The following is a 23,079-nucleotide window of genomic DNA, read 5'->3' on the forward strand; positions in this document are numbered from 1 at the left end:
TGGCCTTGTACTTCAACTTCGAGACTATCAATATTGACATTAATATTACTTAAGGATAATCGCATAGAATTTTCGAGGTTTTCGTCCGTTATTCTTGTCCGAATTTTTGATTTATTGTATTTCATCCTCGAAAAAAATTGTTCACACATATGTGCTGCCGAAAAGACAAATGATTTTTCTTGAAAAGGCACATAAATTTGTATATTTTCCTTCCACCAAATAAAATTTATAAAAATCCATCACAGCAATGTTATTAAATTGTGATTTTAGCACTAAATCCACCCAAAGCTCAATAAGTTCCATCTGTAAGTTTTCTGGCACATTATTTACATCAGCATCCATCAGACGAGCAAATAAAGCGAATGTGGAGTTTTTGTTTTTGAAGTCGGCAAACTTTGTATCAAATTACTCTATTAGTGCCTTCAGTTCATCTCCATAACAATTATAAGGGATATTTTTACGAGTTGCTAGAGTAGGAAAATGATAGCAATTTTTAGCTCTTATCTGACTTTCCAACAATCTTAGTTTATTACAAAAAGCTTTGACATGTCCATGCAGTTCATGAACCAATTGTCCTTGTTTTTGCAATTTAAGATTCAGTTCGTTTAGGTAGCCGGTGACATCTACAAGGAATGCTAAATCACACACCCGCTCATCATCTTTTACTTGGGTAATTGTGTTTCCTTTTATGTTCATAAAATCTGCAATGTCTTGTCTCAGATCATAAAATCATTTTAACATTGTGCCTTTACTCAACCACCTTACTTCACAATAATAAGACACATCTTCATAATCCAAAAATAGGTCTGCCAAATACTCCTTAAATTGGCTGTGATTAAGTGCACGTGACTTAATAAAAGTTAATACTAGCTTCTACAACTTCCATAACATTTGTGAATTTAATTGATTTTGCACACAGATTTTGTTGGTGGATAATGCAGTGAAAATTTGTTAAATTTTCCGGATGGATCTGTAGTTCTATTGCTCTTTCATGAACTATTCCAATAAATCCCTTCTGTGCACCAACCATTCCAGGGACTCCATCAGTGCATATGCCAGATAGTGAATTCCATTTAAGCCCAAATCTCTCAAAGACTGTGTTGACTGTTTCAAATATATCTTCACTGGTAGTTGTTCCTTTTAATGGCCGAAGCGCCAATAATTCTTCTGTGATGTTGAAATCTGCATCAACTCCTCGAATAAATATTGCTAGTTGTGCTGTATCGGAGGCATCGGTATCCAAAGCAATTGAAAATGCTTCCAATCTAGCAGTCTTCTCTTTCAAACATTTTTTTGATATCATCAGCCATAATTTCTATCCGTCTGACAACAGTACGTCTTGATAAATGAATATTCTCGAAGTCCTTTTTCTTTTCAGGACATATTATACTTGCAACATCCAGCAGACATTCTTTGATAAATTCTCCTTCACCACATGACTTAGAATGCTTAGCAATTTTTTTACTTACCACAAAGCTGGCTTTGACAGTACTCTGGTGCTGTGATCTTTGCTTGTTGAACATTTGCTGCTGGGTATCCAAGTTCTTCTTCAACTTCTGTATTTTATCTTTTCGTAGTTGTCCATCAATTTTTGGGTGATCCGCATGTCTCGAAGTAAAGTGTCTCTTCAAGTTGTATTCTTTGTTGACGGATACAGATTCATTGCACAGCAAACATACAGGCAAACCTTTATTCAGAATAAAATAATAATCCTCCATCCAGTTGTCTTGAAATTGACGATTCTCCACACTACTTTTCTTTTTTTTTTTTTTCAATAACCCCTGACATTGTCCCAAATTTATAAGCAATATTCAGAACTGTCAAACAAAACTGTCTTCTACACCGCAGGCACTGAACAGAACATAACATCAATGCAGGCACTGAACAAAGCGCAACACTAACGCAAGTACCGAACTGACATGTTGTAACACGTTCACACACATACAGCTAGTCAAAGTGAGAAAGAGACCTTGGTTGGAGAAAACATAGTATGTTTTGCGCAAGTCATATGATGTCAACTTAATGTCAGTTAGTAGAACACACTATGTTTTCTCCCACCATGAATCAGACAAACTTCGCTGAAATAGATTAGGGCCGAATCCGGCCTGCAGGCCGGGGGTTGCCCATATGTGCTTTAAAGGAATGGAGAGCTGACTAGGCCTTCTGACCTTCAGTCCTCACCTTCTTGTGGTGCACCCTGTTAGGTATCTACCTGGATACTGAATGAACGAGGATGGGCTGACAATTTAGAATTTAGCTGACCAAATTGTATTTTTATTGGCTTAAACCAAAATACAAAATTATAGTATAACATGACAGAATTTCATGTCAGGGCGTTGCCCGGTTAAACAAGGCCCCTGTTGTTTTCCCTCAGAGAACCAGGGCAGACAGCAAAAAGTCAGCTACTGGAACAAATCCTAAAACTTACCCCAACTTAACATTACCAGAGTTCAAGATCTGTACTATCTACATAAGAAGCCTGAATGGCAAAGAAATGGAGCTAGCTGAGGAATTGGATAAGTACCAGATCGACATAATAGGGGTGACTGAAACAAAAAAGACAAAAAACTAGTGAGATCTTTCTGAGCAATAAATACACAATGTTATACTCAGGCAATAACAATCAAGGAAAAGAAGGATCAGCCATAGTATTCAACACTAAATGCAATAATAATCTTCTTGAATGGTAGCAGTCTCAAGTAGAGTGATGTGGGCAAATATGAGAATGGGGAACTGGACAATGAGACTTATTTGTGCCTATGGCCCCACAGAAGGTTCTACTGAAGTAGAAGTGGAGGAGTTTTTTGAGGCTTTAGCAATAGCAACTGACACAAAGAAAAAGTTGGTCCTTGTTGGGGATCTAAATAGTAGAGTAGGAAATGATTATCAGACATACCAAAATATTTTGGGAAAATTTGGAGAAAAGAGCAAAGCTAATAATGGCAAATACCTCTTGGATTTCTGCTCAGGATATGGACTGGTTATTACTAACACCTTCCAACATAAAAATGTGCACAAATTCACATGGAGAGAAGAGGCAAGGAATAAGGGAAGTCTCATTGACTATGTTATTGTTGATAGTGATGTTTTCTCCCTGGTGCAGCACTAGAGTGTACAGAAGATTTGAAACTGGAAGTGATCACCGTTTAGTCTTGAGCAGGATGAAATTGAATTTCATATTGAAAAGAAGGACATGTAAGAAAGTTTAAAGAGAATAAAAGTTGAGCAGCTCTTAGATGTGAACTGTAGACTGAAATACACAAGTATTATTCATGAAATTATGAAAGAGTTTGAGAACAGAACCAAACCTTAAAGATTCATTGGCAAGCGTGAAGAAAACACTGATTGATTCAGCCAGAGAGATATGTGGTAAGGTTGTGTGCAAGGATAGAAAAATCAGAATGCCATGGTGGACACAGGAAGTTAAACAGGCAGTGAAGGAAAATAAGAAAGCATGTTAAATATTCCTGACAAATAAGTCAGCTTGTGCTCTTAGAGAATACAGAGACAAATGTAAGAAAGCTAAACATGGGAGGACTTTGTTAAGAACATAGAAAATAAATATCAAGAAGGTGGTAAGATATTCTGGAGGTTGTTGAAGAAGCTCAGAAATGGTGGAAAGAGTGTTGTAAAAGGAATTAGAGATGATAAAGGTGACATGAAAAATGGAGAAAAAGATATCCTTGAAGTATGGAGTAATTACTTCAAAAAATTGCTAAATGAAACATGCAGTGATAGCACAGTGATAAAAAAAAAAAACGCAACAGGCATGCAAGCAGTAATACATATCCATACTTGAAGTAAAAAAAGCCATCAAAGGCTTGAAATGTGGAAAAGCAGAAGGAGTGATGATATCATCATCATCAAATTCCTGCCATGTACCCTCAAGGGGTGTACAGGATATGATAGTACTACATGAAAAAAATTACATCATTATTAATTTCCTATCTACAATTTTCTTCCAAATCAGTCTGTTACTTGTCAAGACTCCAACATTATCAGATCTTATATTTCTATCGTCTAAAGCACTTTGTACCGTATCAATCCACCTATATCTTGGTCTTCCTCTGTGTCGTTTTGCTGCCAACCTGGCAGAGAACACTTGTTTTGCTAATCTTTCCTCGCAAATTCTGTTTAAGTGACCATACCACCTGAGATTAGCTCTGCTAATGCATTCCTGGATGCTGACAATGTCAAGTTCTTTCCTAATAGCCTCGTTTTTAATATGATATTGCCATTGATGCCATCTGTTCACGCCTCTAATCTTTCTCAGGACTCTCATATCTGCGGCCTCTAGTCTTTGGTCAAGTGTTTTACTTCTGACCCAGCTCTCAGATCCATAAGTTAAAACTGGTTTGAACACTGTCTTGTATACAGCTAATTTAGTGTTCCGACTAATTTCTCTCTTATTCCATATGAATTTATTCATTTGACTTCCCACCATACCAGCTTTGCTGATTCTGTTGTCTATTTCTATATTTAATTTACCATCTTCAGTAAATATCGTGCCTAAATAGCTGAAATGTTTTACTTGTTCCACAGGTTCTCCATTCACAACACGGTTGACATTTTCAATGATTCTGCCTATTTTCATTGTCTTTGGTTTTTTTTATTGCTGACCTTCATACCATATCTATTACAACAGTTATTCAATTTAGTCAGAGAATCTTGCAGACTTGTAGCAGATTTATTTAGAAGTATAACATCATCCGCATAAAGCAAAGAGCTGACATTAACATCTCCAATTTTGATATCATGTTTAATACCACTTTCCTTCATAATGTGATCCATATAGATAATGAATAACAGAGGGGATAATGTACATCCTTGTCTCACACCAGATTTAACATTAAACCATCTTCCTGTACTTCAATTCTAACTGCTGACTTACAACTCAAATAAAGACTAAATATTGCTTGATATAATGCCCCATTGACACCATATAACTGCAGCGTATTGAATAGCTTCTCTCTTGGCACCTTGTCATATGCCTTTTCCAGATCTACAAAACTTAAATACAGGTCTTTGTTATCTTCCCATGCTTTCTCGACTATTTGTCGTAAAGTGAAGATCTGATCCTGACAGCCTCTATTTGGCCTGAATCCAGCTTGTTCTTCACCAAGCTTTTCTTCCACAATTCTTCTCAACCGTTTCTCAAGTATACTTGCATAGATCTTGCCAGTAACACTCAGTAGGGAAATACCTCTGTAATTCTCACATGTAATTCTCACTTGAGCAGGATAAAATTGAAATTCAATTTTATCCTGCTCAAGACTAAATAGTGATCACTTCCAATTTCAAATCCTCTGTACACTCTGGTGTCCTGCACCAGGGAGAAAACATCACTGTCAACAATAACATAGTCAATTAGACTTTTCTTATTCCTAGCCTCTTCTCCCCATGTGAATTTGTGCACAGTTTTATGTTGGAACATGGTGTTAGTAATAACCAGTCCATGTCCTGAGCAGAAATCCAACAGATATTTGCCATTATTATTAGCTTTGCTCTTTTCTCCAAATTTTCCCAAAATATTTTTGTATGTCTCACAATCATTTCCTACTCTGCTATTTAGATCCCCAACAAGGACCAACTTTTCATTTTTCATTGTGTCAGTTGCTTTTTCTAAAACCTCAAAAAATTCCTCCACTTCTACCTTAGTAGAACCTTCTGTGGGACCATAGGCACAAATAAGTCTCATTGTCCAGTTCCCCATTCTCATATTTGCCCACATTACTCTACTTGAGACTGACTGCCATTCAAGAAGATTAGCCTCGTAGTTTGTGTTGAATACTATGGCTACTCCTTCTTTTCCTTGATTATCATTGCCTGAATATAACATTTTGTATTTATTGCTCAGAAAGATCTCACCAGTTTTTGTCTTTTTTGTTTCAGTCACCCCTATTATGTCGATCTGGTACTTATCTAATTCCTCAGCTAGCCTCCATTTCTTTGCCATTCAGGCTTCTTACGTTGATAGTACCGATCTTTAACTCTGGTGATGTTGAGTTGGGGTTTATTTTCAGATTTGTTCCAGTAGCTGACTTTTCACTGTTCATTCTGGTTCTCTAGCGAAAACAACGGGGGCCTTGTTTTAACCAGGCGATGCCCCAGCCAGCATGAAATTTTTTCATGTTGTACCATCATTCTATATTTTGGTTTAACCAATAAGAATACAATTTGGTCGGCTAAATCCCAAATTGCCAGCCCATCCTCGTCCGTTCAGTATCCAAGTAGATACCCAACAGGGTGCACCACGAGAAGGTGAGGATTGGACATTAGGTCAGAAGCCCTGGTCGGTTCTCCGCATTCCTTTAAAGGCTATGTGGAGGTCTCCTCTCAGTTATACAGCTTTGACCCTTAAGCACCCCGGAGTGATGATATTTGACCAGAAATGCTGGAGTATGGAGGTATAAAAGTCTTACAGTGGCTGCACTGCATAGTTCAAAGGCCTGGACAGAGAGACAAATTCCCAATGATTAGAGTAGAGCTCTCATAGCACCCTATATAAAAAGGGAAATAAAACAATGTGAAAATTACAGAGGTATTTCCCTACTGAGTGTTCCTGGTAAGATTTATGCAAGTATACTTGAGAAACAGCTGCAAAGAATTGTGGAAGAACAAACTGGATTCAGGCTAAATAGAGGCTGCCAGGATCAGATCTTCACTTTATGACAAATAGTTGAGAAATCATGTACTATAGCAAAGATCTGTATTTAAGTTTTGTAGATCTGGAAAAGGCATATGACAAGGTGCCAAGAGAGAAGCTATTCAAAACGCTGCCGTTATATGGTGTCAATGGGGCATTATATCAAGCAATACTTAGTCTTTATTTGAGTTGTGAGTCAGTAGTTAGAATTGAAGGAAGTACATGAAGATGGTTTGATGTTAAATCTGTTGTCAGATTTACATTTACATGGTGAAGTTATAATGATGTACATTATCCCGTCTGTTATTTATTATCTATATGGATCACTTTATGCAAGAAAGTGGTATTAAACCTGATATCAAAATTGGAGATATGCAGATGATGTTATACTTCTAAATTGAACAGTTATCCAATTCCATGACTAAATTGGATAACTGTTGTAATAAATTAAGGGAAGGGTTTCCACTGACAAGACCTCAATAAATGTCGAAACCGGTCTGGCTAATGGCCCTTCCTTTAATGCATAGCATTATACATCTCCACAAGGAGATGTGCTTTGCGTTATAGGAGATACTAAGACAAGTAGTGATGAGAACTTAGTCCACCTTTACTACAAGTTGTCTCAGTCCTGAAGATACTTCAGGCGCAAACTTTTGTTTGCTTACACTTGGATAAAGGATTAAACTAAATTTATTATGGTCATCTGTATTCAGTTAATCGTATCATTCCTTGTGAGGCTTAAGTGCTGTGAGGACATCATGTTGGAGGTTTAACGGAATATTTTCAACACTGGAAAAAGGATTAAAAGTAATTTTAATGCTTCCAATATTTCCTCTCAGTCACTGGGACATCTTCAGGGATTACAAATAACTTTTGTAACAACATACTCAAATACAGGGTGGCGCAAAAGTAGCGAAGGGGTTGAAAAAAAATCATAAATTTTCGAAGTTCAGTGTTTTAATTTTTCTTTTCAGAGCTTGTGAAGTACATATGGGAGATTCAGTATGGAATGTTACACCATTATGCAACAAACCAAGATCATAGAGCTTTATTTTGAACATCAACTTTTAATAATCCAGACCCAACGAGCCTATCACTGTCATTTTAATGCGTGAAATGCACCCTCTGAATCGATGATCCGATGCTTTGTGGGATGTTTTCGGCATCAAGGTGCAGTGCGAGATCTGCCAAGATCTGGAAGACCACATTCTGCCTGAAGTGACTTTGAATATTCAATGCATTCAGGAGAGTATTGAGGAGAACCCCAGAACATCAACCTGAAAGCGTGTTGCTGAGCTGGGAATACCTCAGAGGTCATTGCAAAGAATCTTAAGAAAAGATTTACACGTTTCTGTACAAGATGCAACTAGTGCAAGATCTGAACCCAAGAGATAACCAACAACGTCTGATGTATGCTGATCGCTTACAAGAATTGGTCCAAGAACAAAATGATTTTATGGATCATCTGATAATGGGCGATGAAGCTCATTTTAACTTGAATGATTTTGTAAACGAGCAGAACTGCAGAATATGAGGTACCGAGAATCTAAGGGTAGTCCACCAACGTGCACAGTCTGGTGTGCAGTTGTATCACAGCGTGTTATTGGACCATTTTTCTTTGAAGACAGCAATGGCAATGCCATAACTGTAACCGGTGAGCGATATCGCGATATGATCAACAATTTTTTTAGACCAGCTCTTGCTGATACTCCAGAGATGTGGTTCCAACAGGATGGGGCCACTGTACATTGCTCGAGCCACGATAGGTGTCTTATGGGAGATTTTTGGCGAACATCTAATTTCAAAAAATTTAGCATTCAATTGGCCCACTTGTTCACCAGATTTAACTGCCTCGACTTTTTCCTTTCGGGACATCTTCAGGAGAGGGTGTATATGAATAAACCCAGAACCACAGAGCAGCTCAAGGAGAACATTCGAGCTGAAATATGGGAATTAACGCCAAATACTCTGACACACATAATGGAAAATGTTTTCAAAAGAGCCCAACTTTGTGAAGCTGAAAATGGTGATCACTTACAGGACATAGTCTTCCATACCTAGCTCATAAAATTCTCCATGGATTATATCTTATTGTTTTGAAGAGAAATAAATTCAAAACTTACAATTTAAAAAGTTATTATTGTAAACCCCTTTGCTACTTTTGCACCACCCTGTACAATACAATACTAAGTGAAACGTGGGTGACTCTGAAGTCCTGTTTAGGTGGTGTGCCCTTTACGGGCATTTGTAGGTGGCCTAGGATGTAACTTGGGATCACTGATAATTAGTTTCCCAAATTTTGGGAAGTTTTATGCAACCATATTTATTTAAATTTGGCTGATTTCTGATTGCCGCTGCAGATTCTAAAAACAGTCTTTCTTTTTTGAATTTAGTATGGTGGAGCATGGTGGTTTTTCTCCGGGAGATCCTGTGGGTTGTATCCAAAACATGGTCTGCAAGGCCAGATTGACCATAGTCGTGATTGTAGATGTATGATTTATGTTCTTCTATACAGATGGTTGCTGATCTGCCTGTCTGTCCAAAGTAAGCAGACTTGCAGGAACAGGGTATTCTATATACTCCAGGCCCTGAGAGAGAGGAGGGAGTTGATCTTTGATGGAACAGATAAGAGTAATAAGTTTATGGTGGGGCTTAAATGCTGTGTGGAGGTTGTACTTTTTTAAGGACCTGGCTATTTTTTCTGATGTGCCATGGATGTAGGGTATGGTAATGTCATTTCTGAAGAGATGGCCAGGAAATGGGAGAGGAACCGATTTTTTTTTTTTTTTATTTCTGTAATCGTTGCAGCCATTGGAAAGCAAGGTGCTATGTATATGGTTGAGTTTGGTTCCACTGGAACAAAGCATGTGGTCTCCATTGGTTAGAGTTTTAATAATTTCCCATTTTTGAGAGGGGTGGTGGTGGGAGAGTTTGCCTGTGTAAGGAGATTTTCTGTTTACAGAGAAGGAAAGGTTACCATTAGAAAGGCGTGCTACTAAGGTGTCTAGGAATGGTAAATTGTTGTTATTTTCCTTTTCCATTGTAAACTGGATTCTTTGATGTAAGCTATAGAGGTGACTGAGGAAGGAGTCTAATGCATCTGGGCCATGAGGCCAAATAGAGAATACGTCATCTATGTATCTTAGCCAGATAGAAGGTTTGAGAGGGGCTGAGTCTATGGCTCGTTTTTCAAATTTTCCATGTAAAAATTGTCAACAGGGATTGAGGGGGGGGGGGTAATCCATAGCAGTTCCCATATCTGTTTGTAGATTTTGTTTGTTTTTGTTCTTCCAAGAAAAGTAACCAGAATTGATAGCAAAGGTAAAGCTCTAAGATATCAGAAGGAAAAATGTTTTTTGAGAGTGTTAAGGTGTCATTTAAGGGAATATTGGTAAACAATGAAGTGACATCAAAGCTTACCAATATGTCTGTATTATTTAAAGTTAGATTTTCAATTAAGGTTTTAAAATGGGTAGGGTTTTTTACACAGGAGGTGGTAAGACCAGTGAATGGGGTCAGACAGTTAGCCAGCTGCTTTGACAGTTTGTAGCAAGGTGCATCAGTGGCATCTACTATAGGGCTTAGGGGGGAATTAAATTTTTGGATTTTTGGTAAACCATATATCCAGAGGGGACTAGAACTGAAAGATTTGAGTTTTTTTGTAAATTCTGGAAGCCAGGGGGATACTTTTCTTAAGGAAGTTTTTTAATTTTTTTAAGTTGAGATTTTTTGGTTTCTTTGTGGGATTGTGCTCTAGTGGGATGTCTACATCCCACTGGATCCCACTTTACATCCTAGGCCACCTACAAACGCCCATAGAGGGCACACCATCTAGATAGGACTTTAGTCACATGTGCATTTCACTTAGCATTGTATTGTATTTGAGTGTGTGGTTACCAAAGTTATTTATATTCCCTGAATATGTCTAAGTGACTGAGATGGAATATTAGAAGCATTAAAATTAGTTTTAATCCTTTTCCAGTGCTGAAAATATTCTATTAAACCTCCAACATGATAATCATATCCTTAGTTAATTGACCAGTAGTTCAATTTTCCGATATGACTGACTGAATAGTTGAGTTCACTAATTAAAATGGAATATTAACTAACTGTTATTTAATAGGTCATTTTATTCCTGTATAGAAATGTATTTTGCCATTTGCAATTATTTTGTGTTATATGATCATAAATCCTGAAAATACTGTAGCCACATCATTTTATCTCTCTTTATTTCTCTCTCATTTCTTATTATTTAAAATTACTGTATATAAGTTCTTGGGTTAAATTTTGGTAAATCTCTAAATTAGATATGAAATTATTCAAGCTTTCCCTGTCTTATCCTCACTTGTTCTTTTAGATATGGCTATTATTATATTTGATTTTATCTTCTGTTGATCTCATTGTTAAATGCATCTTGAAAGCACTTCTTTTGTTTATATAATCATACAAATATCCTCAACCCATTGTTTTAGACCTATTTTACGTTGCCATCTTTTTTTTTTTTTGCCCAAGCTTTCACTGTTATGTTTTAATATATCAAATGTTTAACCATATTTCATTTGATTACTTGTATCGCCATTCTTTGCCATTTCTCTCTGTCCATTGCTAGGTGGCATAAATCCTGCAAACTCTTCCCACACCACTCCTTCACATCATATACTCACTCTTGCCTTGGCCATTCTTTTCTGTTTATACCATCCATTGTACCAAGCATCAAAGTTTTGAGATTTCTATTATTCATTGTACAGATATGTCCAAAAATCTTTAGTTTCTTTGAGTTATTTTCTGTATTACATTCTTTTCACAGTCTGCTTTGCTATACAGTCCTTCATTTGTTGCCTTTTGCATCGATTCAGTTTATAGAATCTTTCTATAACATGTTCTTTCAAAAGCCAATATTTGTCTTCAGAGTTCTTGACCATTATGCATATTTCCAACACTCAGTTTTATGGAAAGGCTCACTGATTTACTTTTCCATATCTTGTCCATTGCCTGTTGGTTTACTTTCACTTTTGTTAGCCAAGATCTTTTTTACAGTCTAAAATAGTTGTCATGTTGCTATCCTAGATATGTGAAGTTCCTAATCTCTTTTAGCTCTTTTCCACTGACTGTTATTTGCTTTTTCACTTTCTTCTCTCTGAATGCCAGTTTTTGTTTTTAATCAGTTTTTGTATCTTGGATTGAAACTCTCCTTATATAACAGGTACACCAATGATTTTCTGGCACCCTTGGTTCCAGAGTTGCCAGGTTAGCCATTTTGCCATATCAACAGAGGTTACATAATAATTCATCAGTACCCATCTGATCCACTAATTACACCTCTCCCATGTCTCTAAAACACAACGGACCTCTAGAAATATAAACATTAAATATAACTTAAATGTGAAATAAGTGTTTAAATGAAATGCATTATTGTAAATGATATACAAGTTTATTATTATCAATGAACCAAGATTATTAAACAAGTATTAAATGTGAATTAAATGATTGAATAAATACATACAACAATACAGATAAAAATGTTACAGGTTTATTGGTACAGTATAGATGAAAATAGGTTCATTAATTGTTGCACTTACAAAGAATGTGACAAACCACTCCAAAGGTGAAATATTTAGAATTTTAGTGGGATTATAGAGCTAATTTGTAAAAGTCTTGCAGTTAAGGGCCTTCCAGATTATTGTCTGATTCATCATAGATCTTTGTTGTTGTTGTTGTAAGGGGAACAGAATTTGTGAAGCAAAGCTGTGTAATGTACTTCAGTCTTTCCTTATTTTAACAGTTTTTATATAACAAGCAACTAGCAAACAACCTCTTTCTCCTTTGATATGTTAAATCACATAAAGCCATCACCAACATTTTTCATCAGGACAATTATCAAATGTCAAGACCACAACTTACCATGAACTGGACCTTGTTTAGAAGTTCTATTTAAGGATAAATGCAAGCAAAATATGCAAAGAATCACTCAAAATCAAGGGATCACCAGCAACTGTAGATTTAAATAATTAAGCGAGCTTATACCACATGCAATGCCATCTGTGGCAACCCAGTGAATTAGTCGGTTAGTCACGGATATTTCAGGTGTGGTTTTGTAATTTTGTCTAGACTACAGGAAGTGCGGGACCATCTGTTGCCAGAAAATCAAAGTGAAAATGGATTACAACAAATTGTTCAAAGAATTGAAAACTCCTGTAAAGAGTACGGACTAAGGATTAACACAAAGAAGACCAAGATAATGATAATGGGCAGAAAAATAGGAGATAATGTAAAGATAAGATGTGGAGGAAAGATTTTAGGAGTGGAAAGATTTCAATATTTAGGTAGCTGGATCTCAGAGAAAGGAACTTCAGAGTTGGACATTAGAAATAGAATAGGCAAAGCTAAATCGGCATTTATGGAAATGAAGAGAATTTTAATAAACAAGAATATTAAAATAGGTGTTAGAGTTGGAATAGTTAAAGCAACAGTTTGGAGTATTGCAAGTTATGGAAGTGAGTCATGGACACTCAAAAAGAGAGAGATGGAAAGAATTAATGCATTGGAAATGTGTTATAGAAAGGTGGAAAAGATTAGCTATACAGAGAGAATATCAAATCAAGAAGTTTTAAGAAGAATTGGGATGGAAAGAACACTGCTCAAGAATATTATGCAAAGACCAGATTTGCAGGACATCTTCTGAGAGGTTCTTCGAGGACACCTGACAAGAACTATATCACAAGGGAAAGTTGAGGGGAAGAGAAGATGTGGAAGACCAACTAGAGAGTGGTTCAAAGACATCGTGGAATGGACTGGTTTAAGAACGATGGAGACGACAGACCGAGAGAAATGGAGAAGAGCTGTTCATTTGCTGCAACCCTCTTGCTAGAGAATGCTACCGGATGACGACCTATATTATTCTTTAGAATTTCCATTGTTCTTTCCAAAAGCATGATAAAGATACTTGGAGATCTTTGGATCATCAGGTATCTTGTCTTGTGCATCCTGTCCAGAACCAGCTTCCTGTTTCTCCACAATTTGTGAATACTGAATAATTTTACAATTGCTATAAGTCTCTCAACACCACCACTAGATAGACTTATTTACTTTGCTCATTATTTTTTGCAGGAGGGAGTAAAAGCATTCATTATTACTTTCTTCATTGGATGCATATGCTTCAAATGACAGTCAGATATCCTCATTGTAATTTAATTTTGATTTGTATTATTCTTGCACTCTAAATTGCATATAATTTTGAACCTCAGTTTTTATTTTCAGATATTACTGCAACTTTTTTTATTTTATTTTTATTTTTTTAAATTCCTTTATTCATATATAAACATGAATCACCTTAAATCCCGACAGCCTCCACTAATACTGGCTGAAGAACTAGTCAATAGCAATTTCAATGTTAATTCAAAATGGCTAGAAACTTGGAAAGAAAAATCGCCACCAGACTTAAACAAGTATATCCTTCCCAACCAAAATCCGAAAGGGATTGAGGTTCCACGTCACCTACGGAAAAGCCTAAATAGGATACGCACAGGACATGGTATCTGTGCAGACAGCTTATACAAGTGGGGAAGATCACCTACACTCCAGTGTGACTGTGGGGCCATAAATCAAACCATCTGCCACATTGTGGAGAACTGCAACATAAGAGCCTACCCTGGTGACCTGAGAGACTTTTTTGAGGCAGATCCTTTAGCTCTTGATTGGCTATCTGAACAAGACTTAAAATTTTAGACTTTTTTTTACCTGATATTTGTATATGTGCATTACTTGTTTCATTTTTATTGTCTGCACAAATATGTATTTATAAATTCTGATGTCATGTGTCTTTATTATGCCATATGCTAAATAAATAATAAATAAATAAATAAATTTATTTAAATGCTCATCTAGTTCATCTTTATAGTCTGTGCCTTACATGTTTCAGGTACCAGTATTAATCAGATTCATATGTTTCCATTTTGTATCCTTATTTGTCACCTGATTTGAATAATATAATCCTTGTCTTCAACCTTTCAGGTGTTTGATTTCCATTTAAGACCTGATCTGAAAGAAATTTAAATACCCTGCCAGTTAGTTGCTTTTTGAGAAGTAAGTCTGGTGGTGAAATTTTAATAAAAGCCTATTCAAACTTATGAATAACTTTGTGCTCTTCAAAGATTTGAAGAAAGGAAAACTTCTTTAAAACTCTAACCAATAAATACAGACTCAAGAATATTGCCAAGGATAGTGAAATTTTATTCTGATGAGGTGATTTCTCAACATGCTAATCCCCAAGCAATCAGTTATTTTCTTAAATTCAGAGATTAGGCCTACAGAAATTTCTAAGTTAAAATAAGTTTTCTTGTTCTGTATGGCAGTTCCTGGATATGTTAGAAAATTAACTTATACAAAATTTCTTTGGATTTAACAGAACTTTTTGTTGTATGAATATATTTTTTTGGCTGCCTTGATATATCTTTGCTTGACATTTTTAGTAATTTACTTCATTATTATTATTATTACTACGTAACACCTCCAGGGAGTCCAAGACTCATCGAGGGAGGGCACCCACTCTACAACTCTCCATCTCCACCAACTGCAACTACCTTCATCATCTACACCAATGGCATCTACTGCTGACCACCACCTCCAGTATCTTCATAGACAATCACAAACATCCATGCCCATGGTGGATTCAAACCACAGCCTTTTGGCTGGAGAGCGGATATGCTAACCACTCGGCCAACCAGGCCGGCAAGTTTATAATGTTGTAATTATTTTGTGGATATGTCTTAACGCTTTGATGCTTTATTTCACTTTGTAGTGTGTAATCTATTTTTTGCTCAATTCAGTTAGCTCAGGAGTTGCTATAATAAATAATTTCATTGGTTTATTGTGAATGTTTTGTATTCTGATTTTTAGGACGTATTGGATTAACATTCAAAGAAGGTAAACAGTCTGTAGATCTTGTAAATAAAGAACAACAGTTTAAGCCTTTCAGAGGAACTTTTAAACCAGATGACCCTGAATATATTCAAGGACATTTCTGTTATGACACACCTGGAGCAATATATAAAGATCAGGTATACATTAACCCTTTCATGAATGAGTTTCTCATTGTTGCTTGGTTCTTGTAGATTTTTTTAACTAATTTGAAATGTTTATATTAAAAAATATATCGAAAGATGGTTTGTCCATTGTTTTGAAAGATTAAAGAGTATAACATCTGCATAAAGTAAAGAGCTCAGATCCAATTTTGATATTAGGTTTAAGGCCACTCTCCTTCATAATGTAATCCATATAGATGAACAACAGTAGAGATATAATGTACACCCTTGTATTAAATCTGATTTAATATCAAACCCATATTCCTATACCTCCAATTCTAACTGCTGATTTATTTAATTCATCTAAAGCCATCTAAATATAATTATATTTCTGTCTGTATCCCTTGAAATGGATAAAATGAGTATTGTGCAGTTATAAAATTCTTTGTAAAAGAAGGATTAATGCCAAAAGAAATTCATTCAAAGTTCATAAAAGTTTATGGGCACTCTTCTCCTTTGTTTTCGACAATTAAGTGGGCTGCCTAGTTTAAACATGGCCGTACCATCCTTGAAAATGATCCATGTGAAGGATGTCCAAAAAAGTGTGACAACACTAGAAATCATTGATCAAGTGCCCGATGTGGTATTGAATGACCGGCGAGTTAAAGTGCATGAAATTGCTGAGACTATAGTCATTTCAAAAGAACATGTAGGATATATTTTGCATAAAGAATTGCAATGAAAAAGCTTTGCGCAAGATGGTGCGAAGCTTGCTCACAGTAGATCAAAAATGCACTTGCATGAAATCTCTGAACAGTGCTCAGAGCATTTTGCTCCAAGCACTGTTCATTTTAACAAGAATAAAACTAATTTTGTGCATCATTTTATTACTATGGATGAGACTTGGATTCACCATTACACACTAGAATCCAAACAGCAGTCAAAACAGTGGACAGAAGCCGGTTGTTCAGCCCCAAAGAAGACAAAGTCTGTTCCATCAGCAGGAAAGGTCATGGCATCGGTGTTTTGGGATGCTTTATTAATCATCTTGAAAATGGTAAAACAATAACTGGGGAATATTATTCCGATCTTTTAATCAGACTAGACAAAAAAATTCGTGAGAAAAGACCCGGTTTGCAGAAGAAAAAAATCATCTTTAATCAGGACAATGCACCTGCCCACAAAGGTGATTTGGCAATGGGAAAATTAAGGGATCTGTACTATGAATTGTTGGAACATCCACCCTATTCCCCAGATTTGGCTCCCTCTGATTTCTGTCTCTTTCCAGAACTAAATCTCTTCCTTGCTGGTCATAGTTTTTCTTCAAATCAAGAGGTGATTGCAGCTGTAGAGGAATATTTTGCAGATCTTACTGAGACCCACTACAAGGATGGGATAATGGCGTTGGAGCATTGCTGGAATAAATGTATTAGTCTTAAGGGAGATTATGTTGAAAAATAAAAATAATTTTGAAATTATAAATTCGTTTTTTCATTGTTAGTCCGAGAACTTTTCAGATATTGTCCTTTGTCATTTTGAATATAATACTTAATAGAAAAATAATTCTCAATTCACATTATGCAACTTAAACCTAAATATACACAGTGTATATATATATATATATATATATATATATATATATATATATATATATATATATATTTTTTTTTTTTTTTTAATTTGTGTGACTTCCATCCACAAGAGGTTTTAAACCTATGCCACATATATTAGTATCATGGGTGGTACTAATGGGTTTTTTTTTCTATTTTTATTAATTTTTATACTTTTTTTATATTTTTTATCCCATTTTTTTTCTTTAACATGCATATTTCAAAAAAAAAAAAAACCATGTTGTTACATCATAAAATCTTTTACTTTATGTGATAAGATATATAGTCAACTACAACTACATTGAGAGTAAACCACATATTACATTTGCATGTGGGAAAAAAAAAACAAGGAATCATTTTTGATACTTCAATGAAGTTAACATATGTTTCAAGTCTTTGAAGTAATTCTTAGAAGCATTCATCACCAAGCACAAAGATAAACTTGATTGGAAGGCAGCTTCAAGTAGTCATGTTGGCTTTTCATAATTACTTTTCAAGTAATTATGTTTCAAAATGAGAAAATGGACAATGAAATTTATTTGTGCCTATAGTTGCATAGCAGGATCTTATAAGGAAGTAGAGGAATTTTTCTAGTCACTAGAGCAGGCAGCTGACATAAAGAATATGGAAAACGTGGTACTTGTTGAAGATCTAAATAGCAAAGTAGGAGATAGGAAAATTTGGAGAAAAGGGCAAGGCTAATAATATTGGTAAGTATCTGCTCCAAAATGCTAATATGGTTATGCTTTATAATACATCTCATGTTACATTGGTTGTCGCACAGAATAATTAGAGCCATGTTCAGGGCTTAGTCAGAGGGTCCTGTTCGAGAAGTATATTACATTTTCCAACAAAAGTCAGTGATTTTGTGAATGATGAGAAACAGTAGGTTTAGGATTAATCTTAGAAGGGAATTTTACATAGGCACATGGAATATTTGGAGTCTACTGATGGGAACTCTTGAGATTGTCTGTAAGAGTTGAAGAGATATAAAATCGACATTCTGTAAATTACAGAGACCAGATGAAATGGGGAAGGTCATTTCAAAAGGCAGGATTACTCAGGAGGTGACTGAAAGTATCATTAATAGCTGTGATACTGAAGACAGTTCAGCAAGAACCCTTTTTTGGTTATAACCCCGTTAATGACAGGATACTTTGTATTAGACTTAGGGCTCATCCTATCAATTGTGGTAGTTTATGCACCCTACATGGATAGGCATGAAGAAGAGAGTGAGGAATTCTATGAAAACTTACAAACTGGACTGCCTACCAAGGAGAGACATACTTTACGTCCCCTAAGATGTAAAGTGACCTAAATTCAAAAGTGGGAAAGAGTATGAGAGTTAGACCTGAGTGTGGCATGTTGGGTCTAGGTGAACATAACATCTGAAAGACTGTTAGGATTTGCCCATGCTAACAGATTAGTTATTACCAATACCTGTTTCCAGAAATACCTACAATGGACCTATATGTGGACATCTTTGATTGGTCAAGGCACCAGACTAATTACATCCCTGCTCTCCATCAGTGGAAGACAAACAACTGTGATGTGCATACTTGTCCTGGAGCAGACTGTGGTGTAGACCATCAGCTAGTAAGAGCCAAAGTAAGACTAAGACTCTAACAACTTCCAAGTCAGGCATATCCCACTAGATTGGATGTTAGCATAATATCTAGTGGGTTCTCAGAAGAAACATCAACTCTGTTTGATTTTTTGGAGACCAGTGAAGAGAACCCATCAGAAATGCTTTGGGAAGGAGTCAAGGTGATAATACAGGTTACAGCCAAGAAGACCAAGAGACCCATTGATATCAGATTCAATGTCGGAACTAATCAAAAGAAAGCAGTTGGAAAAACAAAGAACACAGGGACTGAAGAATATAAAATATCACATAGAGAAGTCAGAAGAGAGCCACAAGCAGCACAAGGAAAAGTTTTTTTACTAATAAATGTGAAGTGATGGAGTTCCAGATGAGGAGGCTCAATTATAAAAGGATGTTTTGTTTAGTTTGTGACCTAAAGCACAAGTTTAAGCCCAAATTGAATGCCATCAAAGACAGGAATGGAGCACTACTAATACAAGAATTAGAAATCAAAAACAGATGGAAAGAATACTGTGAGGAACTGTACAACAAAGTGGATAAAGAAAATTTAGAGGAGTCCTCTCACTGTGAAAATTTCTGTTTGGAACCTCCTCCACTTGGGCATGAGGTTGAAAGAGCAGTTAAGCAGCTTAACAGCAATAAGGTCCCAAGTACAGATTGAAACCCAGCAGAGTTAATTAAGGCCACAGGGAGGGATGGAGGGATAAGAGAGTGTTTCATAGATTGCTTACATGGATTATGGGAGACAGGATCATGGCCTAGAGACTGGAAGAGGTCGGTTTTTGTACCACTACATAAGAAGGGAGATATGACAATTGCAAGAATTATAGAATTATTATTTTAATCTCTCATGCAAGCAAGATTATATTGAAGATCATGCTAAATAGGATTGAGGCCAAAGTTGAGGCAGAGATGCTTGAGGAACAAGCAGGCTTTAGGAAAGGTAAGGGCAACAGAGATCAGATTCTTTGCCTTAGACAGATCATAGAAGAGTATAAAGAATTTAGACAACCTATGGCAATGTGTTTCTTAGACTACTCTAAAGCTTTTGACTGTGTTCAGCATGTGAAATTCTTTTCATTACTTTTCATGTGAAACCATGAGAAGTAATGAAAAGAATGGGTTTTCCTCAACACTATTAGGTTGTTAGCTAACTTGTACTGGGAGCAAGAAGCCAAAGTAGTGTTAAACTTTGATAAATTGAATTCTAATTTTATCATCATTTAACAGGAAAAACCTTGTAGGAAACATGCTTGCTTCTAGGTATGTGCTGTATGCAACTGGTAAAATATAGATTACATTATTATAAAGAAAAAAGATTGTGAATATTTCAAGGAAGGAATACTTACTTAATTGTATAATGCCAGTGATACATTATAAATTAATATTTTGTTAGAATTGATAATACAATGTTTTGTAGTATGACTTGCATTAAGCTTCTGTGAACAAAAGTTCAAAGTGCACAGGCATACCAACGGAAAGAAAGGTTGCCCCCAGGCAGCTGCACGCCCACTGCACATACAGAAGTAGTGGTCAGAAAGAACAAATGATAAGAAACGAGACCCACGTGGGAGAAATTATACACGTTGGGTGAGCTACGTGAGTTACGGTGATTGCCGATAGGGGAGATGATATAAAAAAGTTAGGACCCCCCCCCACACACACACACAAGGCTTTTTTTCCTCTTCTCTCTTGGCTGGTAGTCTCGTGTATTCTAGTGGGTAGACAGTTGCACGGAGGAGCATCTCTGTCCAGGAGTGCTTGGACGAAGGATCAGCGAAGAAATCTGTTAGGAATCCCACTTACGAGCTGGAAGGATCACGTGCTCCTAATCGTACGATGAAAGAACACATCTCCGTTCGACTAACAGGCAATCCATGGAAAGGGCTCAGCATCTAGGCAATAGGCCTCATGGAAGCAGAATCGCCTTACGCCATCATTATATCTGGAGTGGGCTAGTTATGCTGGGATCGTGTGGACTTACCTTTGACTAGAGAAATCCATGCCATAGCACCGACTAAATAAATCGGAAGGGAGATAGATCAGAGAACTTCAGTCAGAAGTTGAAGGAACAAGTATGAAGAATCAGCGTGTACGGTAACATTGAAAATTCTTTGTCTATATAATGTGTATAAGAAAATTTAGATGTTATGAATGAGATTAAGGGAAATTGAGGATTGAGGACTTTCATATAATTAAGACAGGACTGTAGCACCTTAATATTAGAACGCATACTCGGGTAACTCCTATATGATTAAACTAATGTGTATGTTTTTGAAAGTATTAAGAAGGTTTAGTCTGAGTAATGTGATATGATATGAAGATTAATGTGAATATTGCAGTCAAGTTTTGTCAGTTTGGGAAATAACATACTGATGTTGCTTCTTGATATCCTTACTTAATAAGGATACCTATGATTTTCCCTGATTAACATTGAAGTTTTGGATTGAGTTTCTTTGTATTGTATATTGTATTAATGTGTCAAATAAACCTTTGCTATCTTTAATCCGAGTGTCTGAGTATTAGAATCCAATGCACCACTTGCAAAAAGATACGAATCTAAGCTGGAGAAAATGGATTGTTATAAGTTATGATTGCAAATCAGTAGTCATTATAGTACACCCTTGAGATCACTTCTTGATTAAGACATGTTTAACTTAATCTAATAGCTTTGGTGGTGCAGCATAAAAATATAAATGTTCCTAATGCTTTAAGAGAAGTGAGATTTCAAATACTTTGCCACTCTGGTTTTGGTTCGACCCTGAGGCAGTTCCTTTGTGTAATAGAGGTACCACGTGACTCCTTAGGAAGGACCCAGCATATAGTACATATAATAGAATTTAAGAAGGGGGGGGGGGACAACAGTAGGAACAGGTGTTGGAGTAACTGATTGGCTTGGAAAGTTGGAAAGGGAGTTGGGCAAGGATGTTTACTTTCTCCTCATTTGTTTAGTATATGTTGAGGATGTCATGTGTGAAGTATTGGATAAGCTCAAGACAGAAATTAGGATAGGTGGTAGATTGATCAGTAATCTGAGGTATGCTGCTGATACCATACTCCTCTGTAATGACAAGAAAGAGCTAGTACAAATTCTTGATGAAGTTGATGAGATCAGTAATAACAGAGGACTTCAGCTCAATCCTAGCAAGACAAAGATTATAGTTCTCAAAGGAAATGCAGACAGGGAGGCTCTTGAGAAACAAGTGTACATTAATGGAGAAAGAATTGAGGAAGTCAGCAAGTATGAGTACCTGAGATCCATTATTAATGTGAAGAATTGATGTTCAGAAGATGTCTGAAGAAGATTAGGAATGGCTAAAACAACAGTCAGAGACTTGTCTAGAATCTGGAAGGATGGATCTTTCTCCACAGGAACAAAGTTGAGGTTTTTGGATGCAGTTGTTTTTCCAATAGCAACTTATGGATGTGAGACTTGGAACCTAAAGAAGTCAGATAAGAAAAGAATAGCTGCTTTTGAGATGTGGTGTTACAGAAGACTGTTGAAGATTTCACATGCTAAAAGGCAGACAAATGAAAGAGTGTTAGAAAAGATCAGCAGAACTTTAAGGCTCCTTAAGGATATTGACAGAAGAAAGTTAACATATTTTGGACACATTGAAAGGATGGAAGGATGACTTCTCAGAACAGTAATAGAAGGTAAAGTTTCTGGAAAAAGAGGAAGGGGTGAACTGTCAGTGAGATGAATGGATGGATGGTGTGTGTGTGTAGAGTGACTGAACTTAAGAGAGTTGAAGCCTCCAGAAAAGCATACAACAGGACTACATAGCGAGGATGCTCATTATGTGCACTGGTGTGGCACATCACTGAGCATGAGAGTGACAATACAGCATTTGTGGATGTCCAGTGAACAGATGAAGTATCTGCTGGATTTCTGCTCAGCATATGTACTAGTCATTACTAATACCATGTTCCAACATAAAGATGTGCACAAGTTCGTGTGAAGGGAAGACACAAGAAGTAAGAAAAGACTCTTAACTATGTTATTGTTGATAGTGATATCTTCATGTTGGTTCAGGAAACAAGGGTGTACAGAGGATTTGAAATTGAAAGTGACCATCACTTAGTTTTAAAAAGAATTAAAGTTGAGCAGCTTTTACAGGAAAACTGTAGACTCGTGTATGCAAATGTTATTGAAGAAAGAATGAAACAGTTTGAAAACAAGAACCAAGAAAACGT

General features: G+C 36.3%; 1 protein-coding gene across 1 annotated transcript in view; it reads left to right on the top strand.

Annotated features, from left to right (window-relative positions):
- Window positions 1-23,079, top strand: part of LOC150110576 (nitric oxide-associated protein 1) — a 126,757-nt gene that overhangs the window by 52,701 nt on the left and 50,977 nt on the right. Inside the window, exon 4 of the mRNA XM_090394936.1 lies at window positions 15,542-15,702. Coding sequence (XP_090251062.1) covers window positions 15,542-15,702 — 161 coding nt within the window. The remainder of the gene's footprint in view (window positions 1-15,541; window positions 15,703-23,079) is intronic.

The sequence above is a fragment of the Typopeltis vanoorti genome, chromosome 1 (genome assembly GCF_054136105.1).
Source record: "Typopeltis vanoorti isolate ZY-2024b chromosome 1, IOZ_Tvanoo_1.0, whole genome shotgun sequence".
Lineage (NCBI taxonomy): Eukaryota > Metazoa > Arthropoda > Arachnida > Uropygi > Thelyphonidae > Typopeltis > Typopeltis vanoorti.